This window comes from Sphaeramia orbicularis, chromosome 8, assembly GCF_902148855.1.
Source record: "Sphaeramia orbicularis chromosome 8, fSphaOr1.1, whole genome shotgun sequence".
In the NCBI taxonomy this organism is placed as follows: domain Eukaryota; kingdom Metazoa; phylum Chordata; class Actinopteri; order Kurtiformes; family Apogonidae; genus Sphaeramia; species Sphaeramia orbicularis.
The window spans coordinates 39,184,226-39,210,253 of record NC_043964.1 but is presented as its reverse complement, the minus strand read 5'-3'; the positions used below and the strand labels follow the sequence as shown (position 1 = coordinate 39,210,253).

The window sequence follows — 26,028 nt, the reverse complement described above, 5'->3', positions numbered from 1 at the left end:
GCTGCCACCGGCCCCAAACAAACCAATCTGCATATACTATCCACACGCAGACAAGCAAACACACAGCTTGGTCTTCATCAGGCAGCGTTGGCACGGCGCCCTGAGACGTCGGCACACATCATGGGCACAAAGGAGGGTAGGAAACCCAGACGGAAAGGAAAGAAAAAAAAAACAGAATGAGGCTAAAATAAGCACAGAGGAAGAAACAAAGCGCGGTGCATAGCGGGACAACAGAGAAATAAAGAAGGCTGGAAAATAAATGTGACAAAGCGTACCTCGTTTCTGAGCCACACCACACAGGGAGAGCAGGAGGGATGTTGCTCTTGATTGCTACGGAGTCCACCTGTCTGTCCTTCTGCCTGTCTGGATCTTTGTCTGTGTGTCTGTGCATGTGTCTGCTGTCTGTACCTTTCTGTCTGTCTGTGTGTGTGTCTGTCTGTCCCATCATCTTAAATGTGCCTTTGTGTTCTGCGTGGTCAGTGTGATATTCTTCACGTCTTAACCTGCAGTCTTTATATTTGTTTGGATGAATCTCTGCATCTTTTTTGTGTACGTCCAGTATGGTTTGTCTACGCATTTTGCATCTAAAAAGTAAAAATGTGTACTTAAAACTAAGTGGAGCAAAAGCATTCAGAAGCTCAAAACAAAAATAAGAAAATCAGAGGAGACACTAAGACAAGAGAGGTGAAGAGGCAGATGGGACGATGGGGAACTTATAAATTTTAGCGGCCATTTTGGAGGACACATAGAGTACAATAAGCCAACAGGAGGTGATACCTTTTGATATGAAAGCAATAGAGACATCCGACTGTCTGGGCATCCTGTCCTGTCTGAAAGTGAAGATACAAGCAGAGTTGGACGTCCTGCTGCCACCAGATTTCGATCCCAGCATGCCTTGGCACAACAACAACCGACTGCGGTCACAACAGCAAAACAGAGAAAAGACAGAAAGGAAGACTGAGAGGTTGGATCCCTGCCATGTCTTCCTTGTACTGAGTTAATGAAGCAAGAAAAGCCTGGAAACACTTCAAGCTTAGACTAGAACACAGACTGGGTACAGTAGCACAAGCCAAAGCAGACAGCAGGTACAATGAACAGGTTTTTAAAAATATGTCCTTTAACATGTTCCTACATATGGTACCAACAAAAACCGGCAACAATAGCTGAGTTTGGTGTCATGAATTAAGTGTTTTTCAGCATCCTTACCTGGATGTAAGCCCAGCGGTGGATGAAGGGCAGGGAGGGGGCGAGGTGCTCTGTACTTATGCACTGGCTGGATTTCTGAGTGGGGTGGAAAGATGACAACAAGCAGAGGGACAAAGACAAGCAATAGAACTACGAGACAGTTATGAAGAGACTTTAAGGATCATTCATGCAATGCATCGTCTCTTCAAATAATCAATCAAGAAATCACTAAATGTCTGTCTGAATGACCTTGAGGTGTACTTAAAGTATGTTTTAACAGTTTTCAAGTTATATATTTGTAAGACAGTAAGCCATTATGTGCATGTAAAGTAAAATATTTAGCCCAATTTTGAACATATTGGTACACTAAAATACAGGAAAAAAAAGATTATATGGGAAATAAAACAACCACCAAAAACATCATTTTACATGTTTCATTTTATTTCCTTCAAAACAGGAAAAACTAAAATTCCCTCTGGTAAATTATTGTTCCATACAGCAGCTGATTTCTTTTTTTTTTTTTTTTTTAAATTAAACACTTACAAAAGTATTAAGAAAAACAGAGGTTCAAATCATAAATATTCACAGTGTGAGTTTGAAATTAATCACAAATCTTTCTTCTGCATGCGCTTCTATGCTCCTGTGAGAGGCAAATAAATTTACTGACTGACATCTGGTCAGATCATCCTTAATACAATGCTGTAACGTCACCGGTTCAACAAATATGAATCACAGTTGGTGGCAGTCCTGAGCAAGTTGTAAGCATGTGCAAATTCCTTGAGCTTAAAATAATATATTTATTCCTTGTTTGGCAACACTCTATACCAAGGTTAACATATTATCATCATTAAGTAGTTGCTTATCAGCATGACATTACTAGCATATCGGCTCTTTCTTAGTTAGTAATTAACTAAATGTATTCTATAACTGCTTCACCTTTAAAGTACAGTTTCAAAATCAATTGCTAAGTTTATAATTACTGCTTAATGCTATTAGTTAAGTTGTTGTAGATTAATTACAATCTCAATATGCTTTACTCACTTCTAAGAAGGTAGTAAAGCCTATGTTAAACATAGCACATTAAGATCATAAATAGCAGTAAGTTGGAGGATCTTGATTGAAACTGTTAACTAATTGTTGGTAGAATATGGTAATGCAAAATAAGGTATTAATAAATGTATTATATTGGCTAATAAAGAGCTAATATGTAACTAATATGTAAACCTTAATATAAAGTGATACCATAATCATTTGGTAACTTAAAATAATTAATAAAGAACCAAAGGGTTAATATTTGATTTCTTTCACATTCTTCAAAGTTAAAAGTGCTTTTCCTATGCAATTTAATCATTTTCATTTTGGATAATTAATGCGGATCTGAGAGAAGAGACACGACAGATCTTATGTGGCGCAAAAAGGATCCTGGTCAACAAAAGGCAATAAAGGAAAACAAAAGCCAGGCACTTTTTGAACAGAGAAAGGAAAAACTTAATTCAAGTAAATCAGACATTTTCTTTGACAGTCAAGTTAACATTACTGAGTCCTCCTCCTCTTTCCACCAAATGTCCGTCTCTCCACGACTTTCCTTTTTCTCTCCTTCTTTGCTTTTCTTCTTTATGGAATTCATCAGCTCCACTTCTTCCAGCTCTGAGGTTGGATGTCTTTTCTCCTTTTTATGTGTCTTTTGTCTTTTCTTCTCGTCTCCCCTGTTGTCCTTGCTGTCCTCCAGGCTTGCTGGTGAACTGATGCTGCTGCTGGACCTCTCTTCCTCACTGCGTCTCATCTGTCTCTCCTGCTTGTTACCTTTCATTGCTTTATCCACCTTCCATGGGCTCCACTCCCTTCTCTCTCGGCCACTTTCATTTCTTGTCCTCTCCTCTTTCTCTCCCCCTCTCTCTAAACTCAAGTCTTGACTTGATAGGCACTGCCTTCTATGCTTCCACTGATCTTTAGGGGGGGTGTATGTTGATTCCCAATCAGGACTGCTCTCTCTAGGTGGTTTAAAGTGGAGTAGGCCTCTCTCCCTGCCCTGACTACGGGAGTGGGAATGTAGTGACTGGTGGCTTGGGTGTTTGGACTCCTCGTCTTTTACTTTGCATTGTAAGTCCTGCAGCAGGTTTCTGTGTGCTCTGTGCATATTATGACTGAGCAGTTCTGCCGCTCTGCTTATCGAATGGCTTTCCCTGCTTCCCCCAGAGGCAGAATATGAGGAACTCCTCTCTCTGTTCTTGTTTCTCTCTTGATGTTTCTCTCTCCTCGCTGCCTCATACAACTTCTTCTTCCCATCTTCTTCTAAGATTTGAATGAAATTGTAGGTTGAAGAGGAGTGAGTAGAGTATGTACTGCTGTTCCTGCTTTCTCTTTCCCGGTCTCTCCCTCTCTCTTTCTCCCTTATCTTTTCTTTTGAGCTCTTGCTCTCTTTTTGCCTTTTCCTTGAACTCTCCCTGTCCCTCTCCTCCCTCTTTTTATCAGTGTTGAAGCTGCTGTCAGTTCTGTGTTTACCACTAGAGGGAGCCACATTTCTTTCTAAACTGGACTTGCCTTCTTTTTCCATGCCCTCTCTTTTCTCCATTGCTCTGGCCCTGTCCCTGTCCAACTCCACTAACCTCTGCTGCTTAGACTCATTCTCTCCCTCTGTTTTCCTGTCCGCTGGAGTCGCTGATACTGGAGGCCGAGGTGAAGGAAAACTGCAAGTCTGAGCTTCGGTCTCTCCGTTGTCTTGTTCCCCCTCGGATTCTTCCTTATCCCATCTGGAGTGGGGGACCTGGGACGAAGAGTTCACATGTAAATGGCTTAAAGCTTTACTCTTCACACAAAGAGCAATAACAATAACTATCAATGTATAGGTCAAATTCATTCTAAGTCGGGGGGGGGGGGGGGGGGGTAGAGTCACATCACTGTCAGATTGATATAATGAATGAAATAAACACTCAATCCATGTCAGTCAATCAAACACACATCTGAATTTAGAGGCCATTACAACATGTCACATTTGCACAGCCCATCACATGATGTAGCTTTTTTTTTTTCCAACATATGCTCATTGATAAGAATAGGAAAAGAAGCCATTGTTCTGTCACTCACTGTGCATCACAATTGTGTGAGGCCAAAGAAATACAGTTTGTGAACAGAATATGTTTCAAGACTCTTTATTTAATCCACCCCCCTCGTGCAGAACAAATGCAACTTTGTATTCATGAGCACAACATACAGCAGTAGAGGGCGGTCCACTCCAAGAGCTATAAATAAAACTGTGAATGCAGTGATAATGTTCTGCAAACAGTGGTGCCAACCACATGCTGTCCTCCAGCTGTGCATAAGCCCCAAAATTAATATTTTTCATCTATTGTTGAGACTGCAAACTTAGTCAACACATTTCTTTGCTTTATTCAAAAAGGCCAAAAATGGGTTTATTAAGCCACTTCTCCATGTGCAAAAAAACTGTTTCACTGGTATTTTCTCAAAAGGCCAATAAAATCCACAACACAGTCAATACTCTCTTCTACCATCACTGCTGCTGACTGTACTTCATTGTATTAACTGAATTGCTCAGCTTCCAAACTGTATTATATTACTCATTCCCATTATGAATAAGAGGCAGATAAGTAAAAGCTACATCAAATTCAGATTAACTGTTAAAATCTAGACCACAGCTGGAGCAAGCACTGCATTCATCATCAGTGAGGTGGATGCTCATACCATTATCATGACAGTTATAGTTCTTGAAACAAAAAGGAGAAAAACTCTGTAAGAAGACATGCCTTCTATGAACAACAGAAGGTATGTCCCCTTCTATGTCTTCTTACATTTGTTACTTGGATACTGGTAACTTCCTTGGTGTCATTAGCCAATAAACTTGAATCTCATGTCAACCAGCTACCCAATTAGAAATTCAAACAAATTTAGGTTGATTTCAAACTGCCTGCAGGTTGCTTCTGACCCTCACTGAAGACACAGCAGTGTCAAAAAGTTAGTCCAATCTGTTTGCACTGTTAAAAATAGTGAAACTGTCAGTGTGTTCCAGCTCTTTCCCTCTTATTGAAAAGCTGTGGTAAAAACGAAGCCCCTTATTTTTGCTTGTGTCAGCTGGAGGATGTATAGAGAATCTTATTCTGTTAGTTATAGTTCTTGGTTTGGATGGATCTGTGATGTTTTACTGTTCTTCAACCCAACACACCTGTGTGAGTATGAGCTCGTCCAGTTTCCCGGCTGCTCTGCTCTCTGTGTATTCGTTGAGACTTTTCACCATTGTCATCGTCCTGTGATGATGCTCACCTCCAAACTTTCCCACTGAAGAGCTAGTCCTACACAAACAGAATCAAAAGACAGTGTGGAAATGCAAAAAAAAAAGCATGAGATCACTGAGAAGCTATTAGATATTAGGGATAGTGCTGCACTGTTCTAACCTGCTGTTGTCCACTGCTGGGTTTAATTTGTCACAGCAGTTTCTGCTTCTTTGTGATGGAGGAGCTTCGTCTTCTATACTCATCCTCCTCTGTTGTCCTGTGGTGTCTTCATTTATCCATTCTTTCTGATGAGTTAAGGGCAGGTCTCCTGTGTCTGTCTTTCTGCCATCATCCCCCATTTTGTGTTCTTTCTCTGCTCTCCTCTTTTGTCCTCCTTGGCCCAGGACAGTTTTATCTTCTTCCTCTTTCACTCCTCTGAGGGCACAGTGCCATAAGTCAAACTCTTCCTCTTCTCCAGTCCCTTTCCTCTCTCCAACACCATCTTCTCCTATGAATGAATCCCACATCTCATTTTTCTTATCTCTGAAGGCAGCTCTCTCCAATCTCTCTCTTGTCTCTCCATCTGGTTTTATTTTTCTTTCAAACACAACCTTCTTTTCTCTGACAGAGTCACTTCTTGCATTTACATCAAGGTCTGTCTCTCTTCTGTTTAACTTTTCCTTTTCCTCTCCGTGATTAATATCCTCTGTTGTTTCCTGTGATTTTCCTTCAATCCTCTCTGAAGAAGACTGGCTGTGTTTTTCTGTATCCTCCTGCTTTCTTTTCCCATCCAGGTTGATATTGATGCTTATCTTCTTTTGTGGTTTCACTTTTATTCCTCCCTCCCAGATGTCTTCCTCTGAGGCAGGTTGAGCATTCCAAAATTCTTTCTTCTTTTTATCTCTGTCAAATCTTTTTGGAGATTCACTCTCATGTGTCTGAGGTTCCTCTGTAAGTTTGGTTTTTAGGCTTTCCCTGCAATGATCCTCAGTAAGAATTTTCTCACTTTCATTTCTCTGCATATCATCACCCTTCCTCTTTCTGCTTCTCTCTGACTTTGAGTCAGGAGTTTTACTGCCTCTAGGGCGTCTGTTTCTGTCTGAATCTGTGCTACCTGCCCCTCGACTAGACTTTACTTTGTAATGTTTCTCCATATCCCGCCTAGAGTCAAAATCTTTTCCTCTTTTCGATCCTCTCTCCTTATCTGAAGTCTTTTTTTCCTTCTTTTTCCTTTCACAGCCTTTATCTACATTTTTATCTGGTTTTAGAGGAGGTTGGTCTAGCTGTGAGGCATCACTGGTAGTTTCTTCCTGTGCTGGACTGTCCTCTACGTAGGCGTCCCTTCCAGTGTTCTGCTGCTTGTCTCTCACAATGTTTGTGGTTACCGGCTTGCCACCTTTAATTTGTTGCATTTCCACCTCTTTTCTGTCTTTTGTTGATGAGTTAGCTCCCAGGTGAGCTCCCTCTCGGGATGGCACAGAGTAGCTGTCAGTGCATGACTGCGAAGGAGGGGAGCAACTATCATTGGATGTTTGGGATGGCGTCGAGCGACTGTCACTGGAAAACTGGGATGACATGGAGCTGCTTTCGCTGGAGGACTGCGATGGAGGGGAGTGGCTCTCGCTAGACCATTGAGAGGCAGGTGAGTACCCATCCCTCCGGAAAGAGTGACCAGAGTGTGGGTGGTAGTTTTTCTTTGAGTTTTTCCCCCAGTGCGGCTGAGGAGGAGGTGTGGGTGGAGGAGGTGGCAGCTGATGGAAATGGCCAACATAGCTGTTGAAATATTTCTCACACCACTCGTTGTATTCCTGTTTCCACTGCAGGTAACCATCTAAATTCCACTCTGAATTTCCTGTTTCTCTGTGGGAGGAGCTTGATGCAGATGAGCAGTTCCCTCTCCTCCTGGAGCTGGAGCTTCTTGAGCTAGACCTCCTACTGTGATGGCGGCTGTGGTGCTGGCTTTTCCGTTGATCCGATGGTGACCTGGAACGATGATGTACCCTTGATGAAGATGACGAGGAGGGAGTCGGGGAGCGTGAGTGTTTGTAACCATAGTTATAGGAATGGGAGGAATGATAGCGGCTTGCATTGTCTCTGTGATTTGATTTGGGTGAAGGAGGCCTGGTGAAAAAAAAGAGACAAGAGTCATGTATTTCAAGGTATAACCTTATACCTCATTTACCCTCATCATATACTGTATTAAAGAAAGAGACTGCAGAAAGCCCATATTTGTAAAGTGTACTATGGTAGACTCACATGTACTTATGTGAAGTGTGTGAAAGAGTCTGTTTTGTGCAGGGAGCCTTGTGCATTAGCCAGCTCCATTAATGAACTTACCATAGTCTTGGCTGCCTTTATGTATGACAACAGCCACAACTGACTGATTTCTACATACTTATTTTCCATGAAAATACTTATGTTCCCTCTTCAGCGCCTCTCTCCTTCTCTTCAGCTTCAACACTACATATCATTAGCTTTAAAATGTAGTTGTATATTGCTACAGATGTCTGGGTACCAGCACAACACAGGCTCCAACACATGTGAGTTCATGCAAAACTTAGACAGAAAACTTTCAATAAAGAACAGAGTGTCAGGCTATATGAGCTGTCATGACACTTTTGATGTAAAATGTTATTTATCTTCTCTTTTCCCAGTATTTATCCAAAAGCGTTCATTTTCTTTTTAAACCTTTATAGTAGCTGATAATACTGAAACAAAAAATGTAGAGATTGTGCATGATTAGATCTGCACCAGAATCTTACAAAATCAAACAGAAAAATCTGAAAATAAACATCTGTATCTGAATTCTTAAAAATTGATTTTCAACATGGTGTAATAAATGAAAAGATAAGAAAAATACCTTGATCTGCTTTGGGATCTGGAACGAGAACGGGATCTACTTGAAGAGCGTGAGTAAGAGCGGGAAGACTTGTACTTTGAAGATTTTGACTGAGAGGATGAGTGTCTGTAAGTAGATCCTCTGTGAGGTGACCTGAGTGACAAATAGAGTACAAACCAATACATGGAAATTATGCACATGGCAAACAATAACCAATATTTCATATTTTTTTGTATGGGATACATTCAGTGTGGCATTGTTTATATTAAGCAATGTTGATGTAATATCACAGCAAACAGCACATTTATTTTCTGCCCAGACTTGCATTCATTTACAATCAAGATCATGTAATTTGATGAGGGAGTTGGAACCACTGTGTAAAGTCTTTTCCATCACATTCCAGAGATTGTCAATGGGGTTCATGTCTGGACCCTGTAGAGGCCAATCCATGTGTGAAAATGATGTCTCATGCTCTCTGAGCCACTCTTTCACAATCTGATCCTGATGAATCCTGGCATTGTCATCTTGGAATATGGAAGAAAAAAATCCACTGACCTGGTCATTCAGTCTATTCAGGTTCAGCTGACCTCATATTTTGGATACATAATGTTGCAGAACCTAGTCCTGACCAAATGAAGCTACCCCAGATCATAACACTGCCCCCACGGGCTTGTACTGTAGGTACTAGGCATGATGGGTATCACTTAATTTCCCTTTTTTCTCACGCTGATGTACCCAAGTAAGAAGTATTCACTGACTCAGTTAGAGTTAAAAAAGTTGTTATAGCTGAAACATATTAATCACCACAGTAATTATACAATGGAAGGGTCGGAACCATTTGTTTTTTTATATTTTTTTGGCTGGGCTGTATATTTTACATTATTAGTATACTGTGCTCATACCTTACTAGAAATTCACAACAGGTCCCTAAATGCTCTCTGCAGCTTGACATAATGGAAAGACAATTTTCAAATTTATGGATTTCTTGGAAAAATGCAGGGTAGAAAAGCTCTCATTTACCTTTCATTTTTCTGTCTCTGATGCCTGAACCACTCCTTTGGGATGAGTGAAGCGATGGAGGAGGTGGAGGGGGAAGAGCATAGGGAAGGGATAGGAGCAGCCCTGGGGGTTGGCAGAGTCCAGAGGGGTGTGGTCATTGGGTAAACAGGTGGGTAACTGCTCAGGGGCTGCTGTGCCCGGAGGAACGTGTGAAATTGGACAGGGGGATAGAGAGGTGGCTGAGCAGCTGAATATGGGGATGAGGAGGATGGGAGCTGCTGAGCGCTGAATTTAGTCCAACTTCCACTGGGACAAACTAAGGTGGAGGAGGAGGAGGAGCTGTGGGGAAATACATGATAAAGAATCAGACATCTTTAGAATATATCTTCAGGCACAATGCAGAACACCTAAACCGATACTCTTCACTGACCTTTCCCAGCAGGCTGTCTGCCCAGAATGTGCTGATGCTAGACCTTTGGATCAAGAGAGACATTATTTTCCAGTACTCTTTATGTGTGCTAGTGATGTTATTTCAGTCTTCAGCATATGAAATTAGTTCACTGTTGTATCACTCAAAGTGTAAAAAAAAAAGACAGAAAGGCACATTTCTTACTGACCGCATGTTTCAGTGGTGGACAGCAGGTCTGTTTGCCTCTCACCTGCAGACTGGGAGGACTGGTCTGGGTGTACAGTAACTGACTGGGGTTGGTCCACCACCGGAGGGTCGGTAACCTACACAGACAGATCATATTTAATAAAGGAAAATTTTGCTGCATTCAGTTTATCAATATGTGTAAGTGTGTGTCCTTACCAGTGGTATGAGCTGTGATGGAGTACTAGTTGAGACTGTGTTTGAAACCAACACAGAAGGGGAACCTGCTGGAGCATTGTGTGTACCTCCATCATCCTCTCTAAATAAACAGTACAGATGAAGCCAGTCTCAGTGCTAAAATCCACCCCACTGCCATAAGTAGACGACACCAAATGTTCAACTTCTCCACTTTTCTGTGTATTTTAACAACCTTGTAAATACTGTACATAAGTCCAAATAAAAAGCTGAAAGCTGAAAAGCCAAGAGAAGCAGCAGCAATGACACATACACTCCTGATCGAAATCTTAAGACCAGTTGAAAAATTGCAAGAATTTTGCACTGTTGGATCTTCAGAAGGTTCTAAGCAGAGTTTCAAAATGCAAAAAGAAGAAATGGGGAGTGAGAGCAAAAAAATTTTGAGTAAGCAATTTATTGAAAACAACAATTAAACTGAAATACGCTGTTCATAAGCCATCAAAAGTTTAAGACCACAGCCTTTAAAAACCAAAATCTGTGCAAAAATATGTCTGTGTCATTTTCTGTCAGGTATTCACACTGCAAAATGTAAATTCTTGCAAGTTTTTGGCTGGTCTTGAGATTTTGATCAGGAGTGTATTTACCTGTGCGTGCACTTATCAGGTGACTCCACATGGCTCTCCTCAAGCTGGAGAAAGGTAGTGGGTGTGTTGGAAGCTGAGACAGGGCTTGTTACTATGGGAGCAGTGTCAGACTCCTGAGACACTGATGGTGGATCTGTAGCCTCTGAACAGTGCAGTAAAGGGTCCTAAAGGGGAAGACAACAAGAATAGAACTGCAGAGATCAAAACCCAACGGAGCACATGACAAAAAATATATTTAGTCCACATGTACACAAGTATTTCTAAAACATAGTCATATATGTGTGTTTTGGTCTTCCATCCAAGTGCAAACCCAGCTTCAGGTCAATGAAACCCTGTTGGAACACTGCACTTTTTATTCTGCCACTGCAGAATAAAGCTCAGTAGTATAGTTTGTTGTCTATTCTGATAACTGAAAATCTGTTTGAATCATTTTTAAAGAAAAAAATCACTGTTTCCAGCTTCTTAAATGTAAATATTTTGTGTTTCTTTCCTTCTCTGTGATAGTGAACACAATTACCTTAGGGTTGTGGACATTTAAATACACCATAATCTTCAATCAGAAAGACCTTTGGACCATTTTGAGATGTTTTATCAGCCAAAGTATTAATCTATTAATCCAGGGGGGAAAAAAACCAAACAAAAAAAAAAAAAAGACTGATTATCAAACAAGGCCATATATTTATAAAAAATTTAAGACTATTATTGAAGTGGTGAACTCCAGTGACAGTGAGGCCTTGTGGATTTTCTTTTGCTTGTAATATCAAAGAGTACAATATTATTATTTGACATGGCCTTGGCACAGCCTCGGCTGTATTTTCAACATTTTCATGTGCATGGATGTTTTTCTTTTTAAAAGCACTTGGGTGGAAGGGGAAGAAAAGATCAGATTTGAATTAAAAACACAAAAAAAACTTGTGTATGTGTGGACAGTAAACCTCTAAACAAAATCAGATGAACAAATAACATTTCTCATTGGGACCTTTAATAGACACACTATATGTTAGTAGGTTAAATAGAAACTGTGTTGCTGAACCGATAAATGTCTGATTGTGAACAGAAAACAGTAATTACTGTGTTTACTTCAAGCCTAAACCCATCATTAAGAGGTTCACCTGTTGAGGCTTCGGAGGTTGGATGTGTGAGTAAAGAGGGGGCGGGGTAGGAACAGGACTTGGTGTTGTGGTTGGGGTTTGGGACTGGGAGGGGCAGGATGTTCTTCTGATGGTTCTCGTGTAGCCTTGCTCTTTTTTATAATTATTCACAGCCTGTTTTGGAAGATAAAAACAGATATCAAAGGTTAAATCACTTTCATATCCCCTTAGGGAAATTTGGTCTCTGCGTTTTCCCAATCCTAATACATACACACACACACATAGCATCTAGCATTAGCACATCTAAAAGTATCTCAAATTACTATATGTCATGACATTTCTCTAATGAGAAAGAAAAACATTACATAATCTGTAATAACACTTCGTCATCCAAAAGTCCAATCACCTGACGGAGGAATTTATTTGCTATTAGGGTGTCAGGAGAGACTTCCAGTTGGTTACAGGTGGGGCAGACATGTTCCTCTGAATCCAGCAAGGCAGAGCGAATACCTAAGCAAGACATGAAATCAGCAGAAATGTAAAAATGAAGACTCAGATAGAAGAACTTTCTTGAGGTGTGTGCTAAGCAGACACTTACAGTCATCACAGTAGCTGTTTCCACAGCAGGGTATGACCACTGCGTCATTCAGCAAGTCCCGACAGATGAGACAGACGAGCTCATCGGGTACAGGATTGTCCTCACCCTCTGATTTGGGCTGCTCCTGCTGTAAGAATGGAGGCTTCTCCTTCTTACCAACAGCATATGCTTTGCTACAGAAAGACAACAGCTCAATTTGTCAGAATTTAAAAGGTAACTGTTTGCGGGGTTTTAAAAAAATGTCCATTCCATATTTTCCCATTTTAGACCGCCTCAGTGTGCACTGGTAGGTTCATCACTTAATGAGGTGAGTCAAGGTTTCACAATGTACAAGTGTTTACGGCAGTGTTTTTCAACCTTGGGGTCGGGACCCGATGTGGGGTCGCCTGGAATTCAAATGGGGTCACCTGAGATTTCTAGTAATTGATAAAATAATAATTAAAAAAATGTACTAATAAAAAATATATGGCGAGTTGAGAGAGACAATCACAAGAGATAAAAGACATGACAAACTGTGAAGCTGAAACTGAAGCACTGTGGTACTGTTTATCTGTCAAATGTTCATTGTGGTCGTTTTCAGATGCTGCAGCTCTTTCATAATTCATAGTTTGAGTTATTGTTTCTTCAGTATTAATTGTCAGCCTTGTAAATCCAAGCTGGACTGACTGTACATATCCTGAACAAGGAAAATAAAATTATCACTTTATGCAGTAATCTACACCTGGCTTTTCTGCCTCCATCATGATAATATACATTATATAGACTAAATGTCATCTAAAACGAACGTTTATTTGCAACATAGTATAGCAAACTATTACATGATCCAAAACAAATTAATTTTACCAAAAAAAATGTCTCCGTTTTGAATGTCTGGGGTCGCAAGAAATTTGTGATGTTAAAATGGGGTCATGAGCCAAAAAAGGTTGAGAACCACTGGTTTACAGTACTGTCATTGATAATAAGTCTGAAAATATTAAGAAAATATTGCTCTTCATCAACGCAGTTAGTGCTTAAATTCTACTACAATCATCTTAAACTCATCTTAACTTGGTTCTTGACCTTTTAATGTATTCAAAAGCATGCTGTATTGACTCATTTGTACTGTATATTAGTCTTTATTCATTGTTGTAAAAATGCCTATGCCTACTTGGCTAAATAAAAGATGTTGTAATGTTTGGCTCAACCAAAAACATGGTGACTGGGTGCAGAGGATATAGTAACAAGACACATCTCACAATTGCAACATAGCTTTCTTTTTCAATTTATGGCACCCATTTTGGGATTTAGCAAAACGGTCTAATAAATTTGGTATTTTCCAGGAATTGTTCAGAAAACCTCCAACCATTTGCATACTGTGAACTCTGACTTCACACTTCAATGTCGAAAAGTGAGCAACAGGTGTTACAACAGTGCTGTGTATCAGTGTGTGTTCACTGTCATGACATGTGCCTTTGTCTTGCGTTAAATGACATCAGAGCAAATACAGCTGTAAACATTTTGAGTACATGCTTCAAACACTAAGAAAAACCTTTTTTTAAACATTATGAGACAGTAATCTGGAAACACAAGTACTCTCTATACTCTTTCTTTTTTCCGCATTCATTCAGACTCCACAAAAACCAGTGTTTAAGCATCCTTTCAGTTTTCACCTTGGATGCAGTTTATAAAACTTTTGTCCACACTCACGCGTCAATGGCAGGAATAGCATAACGTCCACAGTTGGTTAACATGGCTCCTTTAATGCCTGGATCATCAACCTCCACCATGAAGGAACGAGGGATGCCTGTGCTCCTCTTAATCCTCAGGGGGGCTTCTGAAGTTTTATCTTGCTGCGAAACATAGACACACATACTGTACATGAAATGGATGAGGAAATGTAAACATGCACCAACAAAATTAGTTTCTTCTCAGAGGAGAACCATTTGTGCAAACCTGCCTCTCTTAAGAAATACAGGGTGTCCACAAAGTCTCTCAACAGTTTAAAAAAATGTATTACAAGGGATCTTTCTAACTTTAGAAAATAGCCAACTCTAGTTCCTGAGCTGGATCCCATCGTAGGCCTTTCTGTGTGGAGTTTGCATGTTCTCCCTGTGTCTGCGTGGGTTCTCTCCGGGTACTCTGGCTTCCTCCCACCATCCAAAGACATGCGCTGATAGGTTAATGGGTTAATCTAAATCACCCATGGGTGTGGATGTGAGAGTGATTGTTTGTCTCTATATGTAAGCCCTGTGATGAACTGGTGACATGTCCAGGGTGTACCCCGCCTTCACCCATAAGTAGCTGGGATAGGCTCCAGCGACCCCCGTGACCCTAGTGAGGATAAAGCAGGTTCAGAAAATGAATGAATGAATGAATATTACAAGTGATGAGATATGTTAATCAGATTTGTTCTATGTAATCAGTGCTTATCAAAGTTTTAATCACATCGTGGGATCACGTGCAATCGAATCATTGGTCCATTTTTCGTCAATGAGAGATCAATTAGTGCAAATGTTAACCTTGACTTTTGACTGAATACGTGGAACCACAACTGGATGAACCTTCAACCAACCATTATTTTCCAGGTAGATGGTCTACCACCATATTGGGGACTGCATGTTGGTGGGTTACTAAATCAAACATTTCCAGACCGGTGAAGTGGAAGGGATGGTCTAATTCTCTGGACACCTCATTCACCAGATATCACTGCCCAGGTTTTTTTTCTATGTGGTTATGTTAAACATATTGCATATTGAACAAAGATACAGGACATCAATGGCCTGAAGCCAAAGATCACTGATGCCATTGATGAGGTTATGAAACAGCCAACATGGAACAAATCCAGTACCATCTGGATATGCTTCAGGCAACTAATGGCTCCCATATAGAGGTGAATTGAGGCAAAAAAAAACCCAAAAAACTTCAATATCTACTTTCCATTTTGTAATTATTTCCACAGATTTGTCTATTCATTTGCTTTTCTGATACATGTATTTAATTGTAAAGAGACTTTATGGACACCCTGTGTTACATGTTTCTTTCTCACCCCAACGCTAGGACAGTTCCTGATGTGGTGTCCCGTGGACCCACAACGATAACAGGTGTAATTTGCAGGAAGACCAGCACCACACTTCTTGTAGCTACAGGCAGAGAAAACACTCTTAAAAAGTATCGATGAAGAAATGATGAGACACATGAAATACTAACAAGAGGCAAGAAAGTAATGATGAATGATAAAGGAGGTTAAACAGTGTGGGATGAAGACAAAATAAGGTCTAGAAGGTGAGAGATGAGAACATGATGAGCCTAACTTTCACAATCATGGATGTAAGCATTAAGAGGAATGACTCACTTTGAGGAATCATACATGGATTGACTCAAGACTTTGATCTTATCTTCCTCTGAGACATCCATGTTATCAAGGATAGCCATCTGCATGCACACACAAGAAAGTACTTGAGCAACAAAGACGTTAGGTCAAAGAGGAGGATCTGGGTTTCATAAAAAATGACTCATTAGGGCACACACGAACAAGACAAATAATAAATCATGTGGAGAGTACCTCGGACAAAAAGGGCAGGACTCCTGTTGTACTCGGATTATCCATCTGCTAGAATTAAACATACAGTCAGTGAAGCAATAGGAGCTTCTAGGGTACATGTCTGAGGAGATGTTTGGAGCAGTATGTGTAAAAAGAAAAACTAAGACCTGGGAAAAGACACTCAAAACAGATCAACATAATGCATTATTATGCATTGTGTTGCTCATCACATAACCTCAGATCTTGAAGCATCTGGTTTGTTTTGGCTCTACTGTGCTGGAATAAATGTGAACCAAGAAAAAAAGAGTCACTTTCGTAGTACTTGTCAGCTCACTTGCATTTTACAAATGTGCTTATTGTACATTTTATATGAAAGGAATGGCAGTATCCACATCCTAACTAGTGTGGTATTTTTTCTCACAGGAACACAACAGCATCCAACAGTTTAAATGGTAGAATGTCTGCTTTTTATTATTATTACCACAGAGCAAATGTAAAAATGTCTGTTAAAGCTACTGAAAACCAAACTAGACTAAAATACAATGTAAAACTATTACCCTAGTTTTTCAATCACTGCCACTTCCTTTCAGTTGTACAGTTCCTCCCAAAATAGGTACTCAGGATGGTTTCATTACCCTTATGCAAAATGACCTGATATCTCAACTGTACTCTATTCTTTTGTGTAGAAAAACAGGTTAAAAAACATTCATAACAGTGTGTGCCTGTCTAATACTGACTGTGGTTGTGCCACACAGCATTCCTTTGTCAACTCAAGTCAAACAAATACAGATACAGCAGATTCATACAAATGACTTTATTGGGTTTTTTTTTTTTTAAAAAAGGCAAAAGCAATATGTTTGCAAAGTCCAACCGACTCAAAACGCTAAGAAGAGTGGCAGCCCTGCTGAGAAACCAGAAAGAGAATCAGGTCAAAATCAGTCCACACTAATTCAGACTGGAGCATGACAAACCTTTTTAGAGGCATCTGAGTTAGATTTCAGAACCAGAGACAAAACTACAAAATCATCAGCATGGACAAATGAAAATAATGAAGACTATAACCCCAACTTTTCTCATATGGATTCTCTCTTTATACAACTGAAGGGATTTTCTCTTATAGATTTGTTATATACTTTCTCCCATAACATTTATTTTTTACTGGATTTGAAGTGTTTGTTGGCGTTATTAAAAATCTGCACGACCTCTGTATAGTTTAACACAGCTACACCATTTGGGGAACATAAAGATCTGTTTTACAAAATTACTAAAACCGCTTCAAATGTACAAAAAAATTCATAGAAGTAAAAAAAAAAGACCGATCAAACTAACTAAACAGTACTTTTCTAAATGTTGTAAGATACTTGAGATGAAGATAAAATGAATAAGTGAAAACGTGCTGCAGCAGCTTGTGGATGAAACAGCTCTATTGGCTTATTACGAGTGTCAGCAGAGCCATACAACAGTTGGGTTTATCAGCTGTGTGAATACCAGGCCGGCTTGATAATACTTGACCCGCCCGAGCAGCTCTGAACACCCACAGATACATCAGATAGTAAATATTCAATGAACACCGCCTGGTTTCACAGCAGCTTGTTAAAATACCAGCTTTACTGGAAATGCCATTTGGGAAATATGTTTTGTTTTTTGTTTATTTAATTTACAGTTAAAATGTTTTTTTTTCCCCAATGGTTCATTTTTCAAGGTTTATTTTACTACTGATGTTTCTGTAAGATTCAGATGGTGCAAATACTGCACCACTGTTTCTGTAACCACCAGTTTTGGCAAATGGCTTTTCAATTAACCGTTTTACCAATGAGCTCCTTCAAATACTGAACAACTTCCTCATTACAAAAGGAACTCAAACTGAATAGAGGAAAAAGAGGTTTTTATTATCTTGATTATGTTTTTATTTGTTTACACACATTAAACCGAGACATCATTAAATTTCAGATATTTATTATTGAAAGTACGATGAACTTTTAAGATATTTGTGGTAGAGAGAGGTGTAACATAACATTTCTAGAAAAAAACGCACAAATGTGTGTGTTTGGGGGTGCTTAGGGGTTTGATTTGGTTACATACTGCTTTGAAGGCTCCAAAGTTGTGATGAGAGTCTGAACGCCCACTGAAAAAAAGAAGAAAAAAAAACAAAACACATTTTTAACATTATGCACGATAAGCTACAGTTGAGACTGGCATGACCAAAATGTTTATTTATCATATAGTACTTCTTTAATGGCTCTACTTTTCCACACACTAAACAGTATTTAACATTAATAAACACAGTGAACACACCGTCAGATGCAACTCTGATGAAGAATATCAGATGTAGACGTGTGCTCTGTAGTAAACCACATGATGCTATTGTTGTGTAATCGTATTCCTATGAATCTGTGTCTTCTACCTCTGATTCCTACATTTCCCATTAAAATTGTTAAAAATATCTGACGTCACATTTTCTTCATTTGTGGCAGGTATGTAAAGGAACAAACGCAGAGCAAACAGTGATCAAGCATTCCTCAGAAAGCTTTTCCTTCCAAATTCAAAAAGTTTAGACTCTCACTACAAGGTTCCTCAACTTTCTTAGTAAATGGCAATCTTTTTTGGATTACTTTCGATCTTAACGAACACTGCCTTCAGACCGATCTCTCATAACTCCATCCTACTCTCTATTTTGTGTTTAAGTGTTGTTTTTTTTGTCTTAATTCATTCTGTCTACCAATTATTTTTGCATTTGGTACATCTATGTAATGCCTAATATCCAAGCTATGTCAATTTTTTTTCTCTCATTTTTAATTTATTTAATTATTTTTATTCTCTTCTATTTCTGTTGGCTCAGTTAATATTTTTTGTATATGACAGATTTGTTACTGCTTGTACTTAATTTTCTACTGCCCAGAGACTTTGTTATACTGCTCTTATTCCTGCTGTTGCCCCTTCTCAGAGGGCCTTGGGGTTGGTTTGTGCATGAGGGGGGTTGTGTAAAATAAAAGGCAATGTATAATGAATGCACTGAAATCCACTCCTTTGTATGTACTGTTACACTGGTCAAAAATGTAACCATAAAAAACAAGGAAAGCTTTTCCTTCCTTAAAACTGCCTTGGAAGTTTATCTGCCATCTCTTATCAATAAAGAGTCAACTGTAAAACTCTTTGAAACTCCCAAAGATGACGCTTATTCCAAACTGACCGAGTCTGCCAGGGCAGGTGATTTTGCTGCAGCGACACACACTCACACACTCATTCTTCATTGCTCTCCACCAGTCTGCGTGGTGCTGACGGGGCTAATCACATGACCACTAGCTCTTCCAGTGAGGTCTTTTCCTGCTTTCCATGCATAAAACCCACACCAATGCTGGCTCTCCTGTCTAAGCCCGACTAATATCTGAGTAATCCCTGTGTTCGTCGACATGGAGTTAGTCACACTATTTCCCTTTCTCCAAGAGTTTGAGCATATTTGCTCATGAAAACATTATGCAACACCCTGATTTTGCAACAGGTTTCTGTATGAATTTACCATATTTTAACCTCTGTTGCGCTTGAAAACAGAGGGGCTTCTGGGTTACCATCAAAATCTGATTATATACTGTCAGCGATAGGCTGGTACCAGGTAGCAGCTCTCAGGCAGGGTGGAGTCTGAAGCCTTTGCAATAGCAGGGATGGGAACACTAATAACAGTGCAGAAATTCACCAATGTGCCAAACCTGACAAAAACAGTACACTTACGTGTTGTGGGTCTTTCCAGTTGAGCTGGGCTTTACTCCGCTGAAGGGGATTCTCCTGACGATGACAGAAGAGCCTTTGGGTATGCTACCCTGATCATCTGTATACTCTGGGGAGGGGAGGCGGGGGTGAGTGTCAAGAAAAGAAAAACATTTCAAGTTTGAGATGTAGATAAATATTCAGGAACAAAAGGAAATCTCTCATCTTTATGCTAATCAGAGGCTCTTTAATCATAGTCATCTTCTTGAAAACCCAAAGTTATTTGTGTTTTAGATACTTGTGTCAAAATATGGTCTCTAAAAACATAACCTGTTGATTGCAAATTACGCATCATCTCAACTCAAAATACACTTGTTCTAGCTTTCTGTAGATTCTACTGAGAAAACCACTCAAATAAATCCTAAATATGCAAGTGACATGAAAATTCTCTTTGACCTGCTGGTGCATGACACAGCACTATTGTAGTACTGAGAAATGATAAATGAAACACAAAGGGTGTGATACATTACTCCTCCTGTATTGAGTCATACTTAGTGTACACAAGACAAGGCTAATTTTGTGAGTTTAACACTGAAACAAAGCTATATGAATTTCTTAAACAATAAAAGTAGTTAAATTGAAATAAATTAATTAACTGCAGATTTGAGGTAGTTGGATGTTTCCTCTTTTTTTGCAGATTAATAGTTGAACCTCAATCTATGTCAGTAAATATAGTTGTTGTTTTGTTTTTTTTTTGTTTTTGTTTTTTTAAATTGCACTACACATGTCTGGCTTTAAAGAACATTTTTTCAACTTCTTCCTTCATCAACCAAGTGTTTCCACATGTGCTGACCAAAACCAAAAGTTTGAGGAATGACACAAATGAGATTTTTGATTAAATGTGACTTGTCATTAAATTTCTTTATATCCTAACAGCCAATATAATGCTTCTAGTTGTTCTCCAATAAACCTCATAAACATATGGAAATAACAAAAAAAACCCAGCAAATTTTGCAAAAACAAAACTTGTGCAATTCCCCAAACATTTGGCCACAAGTGCTTAAGTCATGAAAATAAAGTCTGCTTCTGGACAGTGGTGTTACATTGATACAGGGATTTAAAGAACATGATGCATTGCTGTAGATTAAACCACCAACATTCCAGTAAATGCAGCAGTAATATGAATAAAAAATATCACATATTAGAGTAAAATAAAAGGAACAATTGTTGACTAGTTATATTTTTCATACATTTTGCCTATACTTGAAAACATATTAAGTAAGGTGTTGTATTCAGAACTTTTACTTGTATTTTCAATGTGCTAGTTCTTTTACTTCATCCATCACTGCTCAATAGCCTTTCTATTAAGGTACATTTATCATCTTTACTCTAATGCAGGGGTGTCAAAGTCATCTGAGTTCAGGGGCCACATACAGCCTAATATTTTATAAAGTGGGTCGGACCAGTAAAATAATATAAATAAAAGGATAACAATTTATAAATAATGTCAACTCCAAAGTTTGTTCTATTTTTTGAGTAAAAAAAAAGTTACATTCCATGATGAAAATGTTTACATCTACGAACAGTACTTGAACATAACATAAACAAATACGAACCTGAAAATTCTTAAAAAAAAAAAAAAAGAGCAATTTTAACAATATTATGCCTTAGTTTATAATTTATACATGTACATTATAACTTACAGATCACAGTGGATCTACAAATACACAAAACATTTAGTAACAGGCAGAAAATTGGTAAAATTAGACATACAACTCTTAAGACATTTCAGGTTGTTCACATTTATTGTAAAAGGTTGGTCTGTAAACGTAAACATTTTTCTGTAATTTTACTTTTTTAAAACTAAAACAAAGAGAAAAAATTGAAATTTTCATTATGTATAGGTTATTATGATAGTATTTTACTGGTCTGACCCACTTTAGATTGAATTGACCTAAAACGATTTTAATATCCTTGATTTTTAAAACCTTCAATGTAATTTTTGCATTTCACAAATTCACTCCAGGGGCCAGATTGAACCCTTTGGCGGGCCAGTTTTGGCTTCCGGGCTGCATGTTTGACAAACATGCGGCCTGGGGGCCAAATCTGGCCTGTCAGAGGGTTCAATCTGGCCCCTGGGATGAGTTTGTGAAATGCAAAAATTACACTGAAGATATTAATCATTTTAGTTCAGGTTCCACATACAGACCAATTTAATCTGCAGTGTGACCCACTGCAGATTAAATTCAGTAAAAATACTATCATAACAACCTATAAATACTCACAACTCCAAATTTTTCTCTTTGTAAATGTAAACATTTGCATGTCATTTTATTGTATTTACACAAAAATAAGCTATCATTTCAGAAAAACACGAATAACCTGAACAAATATGCACATTTTGAAATGTCTCAAGTGTAATTTTACCAATATCCTGTCTGTTCTTACATTTTTTGCGTATCTGTTGATCCACTTTGTTGTAGTTTACATGTATAAAGGATAAACTGAGACATAATATTGTTAAAATTGCACTTATTTTTCTAAATGAACTTCAGTTTTTTCTTGTTATTTGCATTGTTTTAAAGCAGGGGTCGGCAACCTTTGAAGCCTAAAGAGCCATTTTTGTCTTGAAAAAAAGAAAGAAATCTGACCAGAGCCATGAAAAAATTTTTTAAACCCATCTACATTTTACAATGAGGTGGCTGCTCTGCTGTAGCCTATTTGGGATTAGTTTGCTTTTTAACTTTGTATTTCCATTGCAATAATGCAATGTGTGGTGCATTTATGAAATTGTACAACTACAAGAAAGAAAACATTCAAGATCTGTACATTTTTTAAAATGATGGACACTATTTCCAAAACATAATTATGTTGTTCAATGGAGAAAAAGCGCAACTTTCATGTATAGTGGCTTACTTACAAACCACAACCAAATGCAAATTGAGCATCTTGTTTTGAATTTGGGAAGAAAATAATCCATTTTGGTTTTTATGCTTTGAAAAAATGATTTCATTCCATGTAAAGCCTGCACATTTCTGCAGATGGACAGAGTTAGAATAGATTTAGGTCGATAACAATGTTAAAAAGTAATGACTCATGCAGTTCATGTTAAAATGTTCCTTGTGTTTTTTGGCCAAAGGAGTCATAGAGAGATGCTAAAGAGCCATATGTAGCCCTGGAGCCACAGGTTGCAGACCCCTGTTTTAAAGGATAGTTAGTAGATGTAAACATTTTCATTGCATAATTTTACTTTTTTGCTCTAAAACATAGAGGAAAGTTTGGGGTTGACATTATTTCTATATTATTGTTATTATTTCACAGGTCCGACCCACTTCAGACCACATTTGGCTTAATGTGGCCCCTGAACTAAAATGAGTTTGACACCTGTGCTCTAATGCAACATTTCCTCTGCTTGTGTTTGTATGTTTGACTGCACTTATCTTATGGTCATGGCTGTTCTCTGCTATTTTTAACCCACATCTTCTCTCAGACTTCACCTTTACTTTTACATGACAGTGCTTGTGCTGATCCTCCACTGTCCCTGCTGTTTAATTAAGAGCATGGAGTGTTAATGCAGCAGGAATGTGAGCCATTCATCAGAGCCTTTTGTCCTGGCTTGACTTTTCTGGATCAGGACCCCCGTCAGGCTGAAAATGGTGACGCAGCCCCTCTCCAGGACCAGACAGCTGTCAAACCTGGACCACGTGTTTTTTTTTTTTTTTTTCTTCCAAAGTTCACACAGACAACCTGCGGCTCAACCGTCAATAAACAAACAAAACCACACTTATAGTTGAGTGTTACCTTCTTTGTTTTGTGCGTTGACTATCTGGAGGTCGCAGTCCCCGGCTCGGAGCTTCTCCCTGCCCATGATCTGCCTCTTCAGGTCGCTCAGCGTGATGTTCGGGTCGTCAAACACCACCGTGTCGTAGCTGAGTTTAGAGGAGAATTTATAATGAACATGAGACATGCTGCAACTGAGCCAAAACCCCTCGGTAAACAGCAAAAGCAGGGCCGACAGGTGAGTTAAAGCCTGTTTTTTTTTTTTTTTTTTTTTTTTTTTTTTTTACGGTGTTTAAAGTTAGCTAGCCGGCGTTAGCAGCAGGCTGCGTCGAACGTCACTGCTTTAACCGCTAACAAGCTAGGTCGTTAATTAACAACTGTCTAATAAAGTGGCGTTCAGAGGATGACATTTCCCGGCGTCTGCTGGAACACTAGCACAGACTCCAAACCAAACGCATTCAATGAGTTTCGACGCTAATGTCAACTTTTATTCCTGCTAATGTTGCTGAGAATCCGAGGTGTTGCCTGACAGAAACCACCAGCTGTTTCCACAAGCAACGGCGCGTCAGCACAGTGCACGCACCATCTGACGAGGCGTTCAAGTCCGCTCCACAAAATCCGACCTCCGACAATCAAAGTTAACCCAAACGCCGCACCACTACCGCTAAATGAATAATCAGCAGGCATTTAATTCACACAGTTTTCTGCGTCTTGGTCAGGATTTTTTTTTTTTTTTTTGCTTCTTGAGGCAGAATGTGATTTCTAAAATAAATAAATAAATAAATAAATAAATGTTCATAAGAGCTTCTATCAAATATTTTATTTATTTATTTATTTATTTGTACTTTTTTTTTGCTACTTGAGGCAGAATATGATTTCTAAATGAATAATTTATTACTTTATCCTATCTATCTATCTATCTATCTATCTATCTATCTATCTATCTATCTATCTATCTATCTATCTATCTATCTATCTATCTATCTATCTATCTATCTATCTATCTATCTATTTTTACCTTTTTTATTTATTTATTTTTACCTTATTTCTTTGCTACTTGAGGCAGAATATGATTTCTAAAACAAACAGACAGACAGACAGACAGACAGACAAACAAACAAACAAATAAATAAATGTTCATAAGAGCATCTATTATTTATGTATTTATTTATACATTTATTTAACCAGGAAGTCCCATTGAGATTAGGAATCTCTTTTGTAAGGGAGACCTAACCAAGATAGCGGCCATACAAAGTCCAAACAACATAAAACACATACACGATACACAATGAACACAAACAAACACAATAACAACTATTCAACCATAATGTCATCAAGATTTTTTTTTTTTTTTTTTTTTTTTTTGCTACTTGAGGAAGAATATGATTTCTGAAATAAATAAATAATCCAATGTTTATAAGAGCTTCTATCAAATATTTTAATTAATTTATTGATTAATTAATTAATTAATTTGTTTGTTTGTTTGTTTGTTTGTTTATAAACACAATAACAAATATTCAACCATAATAGCATCAAGGAAAATAGTGACATTCCTCTTTTACTGCATTCTCCATGATACTTTTAAAATCATCAACAGAAATGGGTGTATGTAGTTTTACAGTTTTTTGAAGATTATTCCACGACCATGGGGCATGGTAGGAAAATGCTGTTGCTGCAAATTAGTGTCATCTCAGGTCAAAATGTACGTGATATATACTCCTACTATTCTACAGATTTTACTGAGAAAACTACGCAAATAAAATGAATCCTCAACATGCAAATGATCTGAAAATTCTCTTTATTTAAGCTGTTGGTGCATGACACAGCACTACTGTATGACTGAGAAATGATAGGTTCAATGAAACACAAATAGTGTGTTGCATCAGAAAAGGCTTGTTTTTGGGACTGATCTCTGAAACGTCTTCTAGAGATGTCCCCTATGCATCTGCGTTTTCTTACCCAATAAAAGTCGTTAGTTGCATTCAAGTGCTTTTCCTCATACTGTATTTAAATGCAGATTTGAGGTAGCTAGGCCTACCAGCTTTATATTGTCACCCCAGTCCTTCTCAGAGCCAAATCTGAAAAATCATCTATCATCTATCAGACATTTGTATTTTATTCTATCCTAAACGTCAGCTGGTAGGTGTATGTTTGTAAGTAGATTAACGTCATGGTTTGTAGTGCGAAAATGCGAAGTGGTGTAAGAATAATCGCTTTATTGCAAAAGTTTGACTTTGTTGTTCCAATTTCCCGTTTGACCGTGAAGGCAACATCTTGTTTCCACCCTGAGGTTTCAGCACCTGCACAGAAAAAACAGACAGATCAGTTAAAAAAAAAAAAAAGCATTTACTGATACACCAAAATAAATAAATACACAATAATAATAAAAATTTAAATTAAGAAAAAAAAAAAAAGCTTTCTCCAGTTATTGGAAATCTGAGGAGCTGATTTTATCTTACAGTCCAATCAGGAGTCACACAGCAGTAGGCTAAAACTCCCTGAAATCCAACACCACACAGGAAACACAGACAAGTCTATTATAATTTTAGTAATACTGATTTATTAGCTGCCATTTAATATTTCATCTCAATACCAAATTGATCCTCGATGACTTGCAGAACCTCAATTATCCACTAGATAGAGACAAATCATCATTT

At 38.4% G+C, this 26,028-nt stretch overlaps 1 protein-coding gene across 2 annotated transcripts; it reads right to left on the bottom strand.

The window, feature by feature from the left end:
* Nucleotides 1-1,605: 1,605 nt before the first annotated feature.
* Nucleotides 1,606-23,929, bottom strand: LOC115424739 (retinoblastoma binding protein 6). 2 transcript variants are annotated; one of them, XM_030142146.1, is made up of 19 exons: nucleotides 23,393-23,929; nucleotides 19,616-19,721; nucleotides 17,972-18,014; nucleotides 15,911-15,958; nucleotides 15,701-15,780; nucleotides 15,395-15,488; nucleotides 14,056-14,198; nucleotides 12,370-12,542; nucleotides 12,178-12,281; nucleotides 11,793-11,945; nucleotides 10,681-10,844; nucleotides 10,061-10,160; nucleotides 9,867-9,981; nucleotides 9,680-9,722; nucleotides 9,271-9,588; nucleotides 8,272-8,403; nucleotides 5,592-7,532; nucleotides 5,363-5,489; nucleotides 1,606-3,949 (listed from the first exon to the last, which is right to left on the bottom strand). In XM_030142146.1, the coding sequence occupies exons 1-19, from the start codon at nucleotides 23,556-23,558 to the stop codon at nucleotides 2,708-2,710; spliced, it is 5,292 nt and encodes a 1,763-aa protein (XP_029998006.1). In that variant the 5' UTR covers nucleotides 23,559-23,929; the 3' UTR covers nucleotides 1,606-2,707. The 2 variants fall into 2 exon arrangements, with proteins under 2 accessions (XP_029998006.1, XP_029998007.1); XM_030142147.1 differs by having other exon boundaries at nucleotides 15,911-15,955.
* Nucleotides 23,930-26,028: the final 2,099 nt, after the last annotated feature.

What these genes read in the sequence shown, in the direction of transcription:
- LOC115424739 (XM_030142146.1), bottom strand. Translation starts at nt 23,558, where the DNA reads ATGTCTCATGTTCATTATAAATTCTCCTCTAAACTCAGCTACGACACG. An exon ending in CAAATAAATTCCTCCGTCAG is followed by an intron (nt 11,946 to 12,177) that starts GTGATTGGACTT and finishes CTTCCAAAACAG; the next exon opens with GCTGTGAATAATTATAAAAA. An exon ending in CATCACAGCTCATACCACTG is followed by an intron (nt 9,982 to 10,060) that starts GTAAGGACACAC and finishes CTGTCTGTGTAG; the next exon opens with GTTACCGACCCTCCGGTGGT.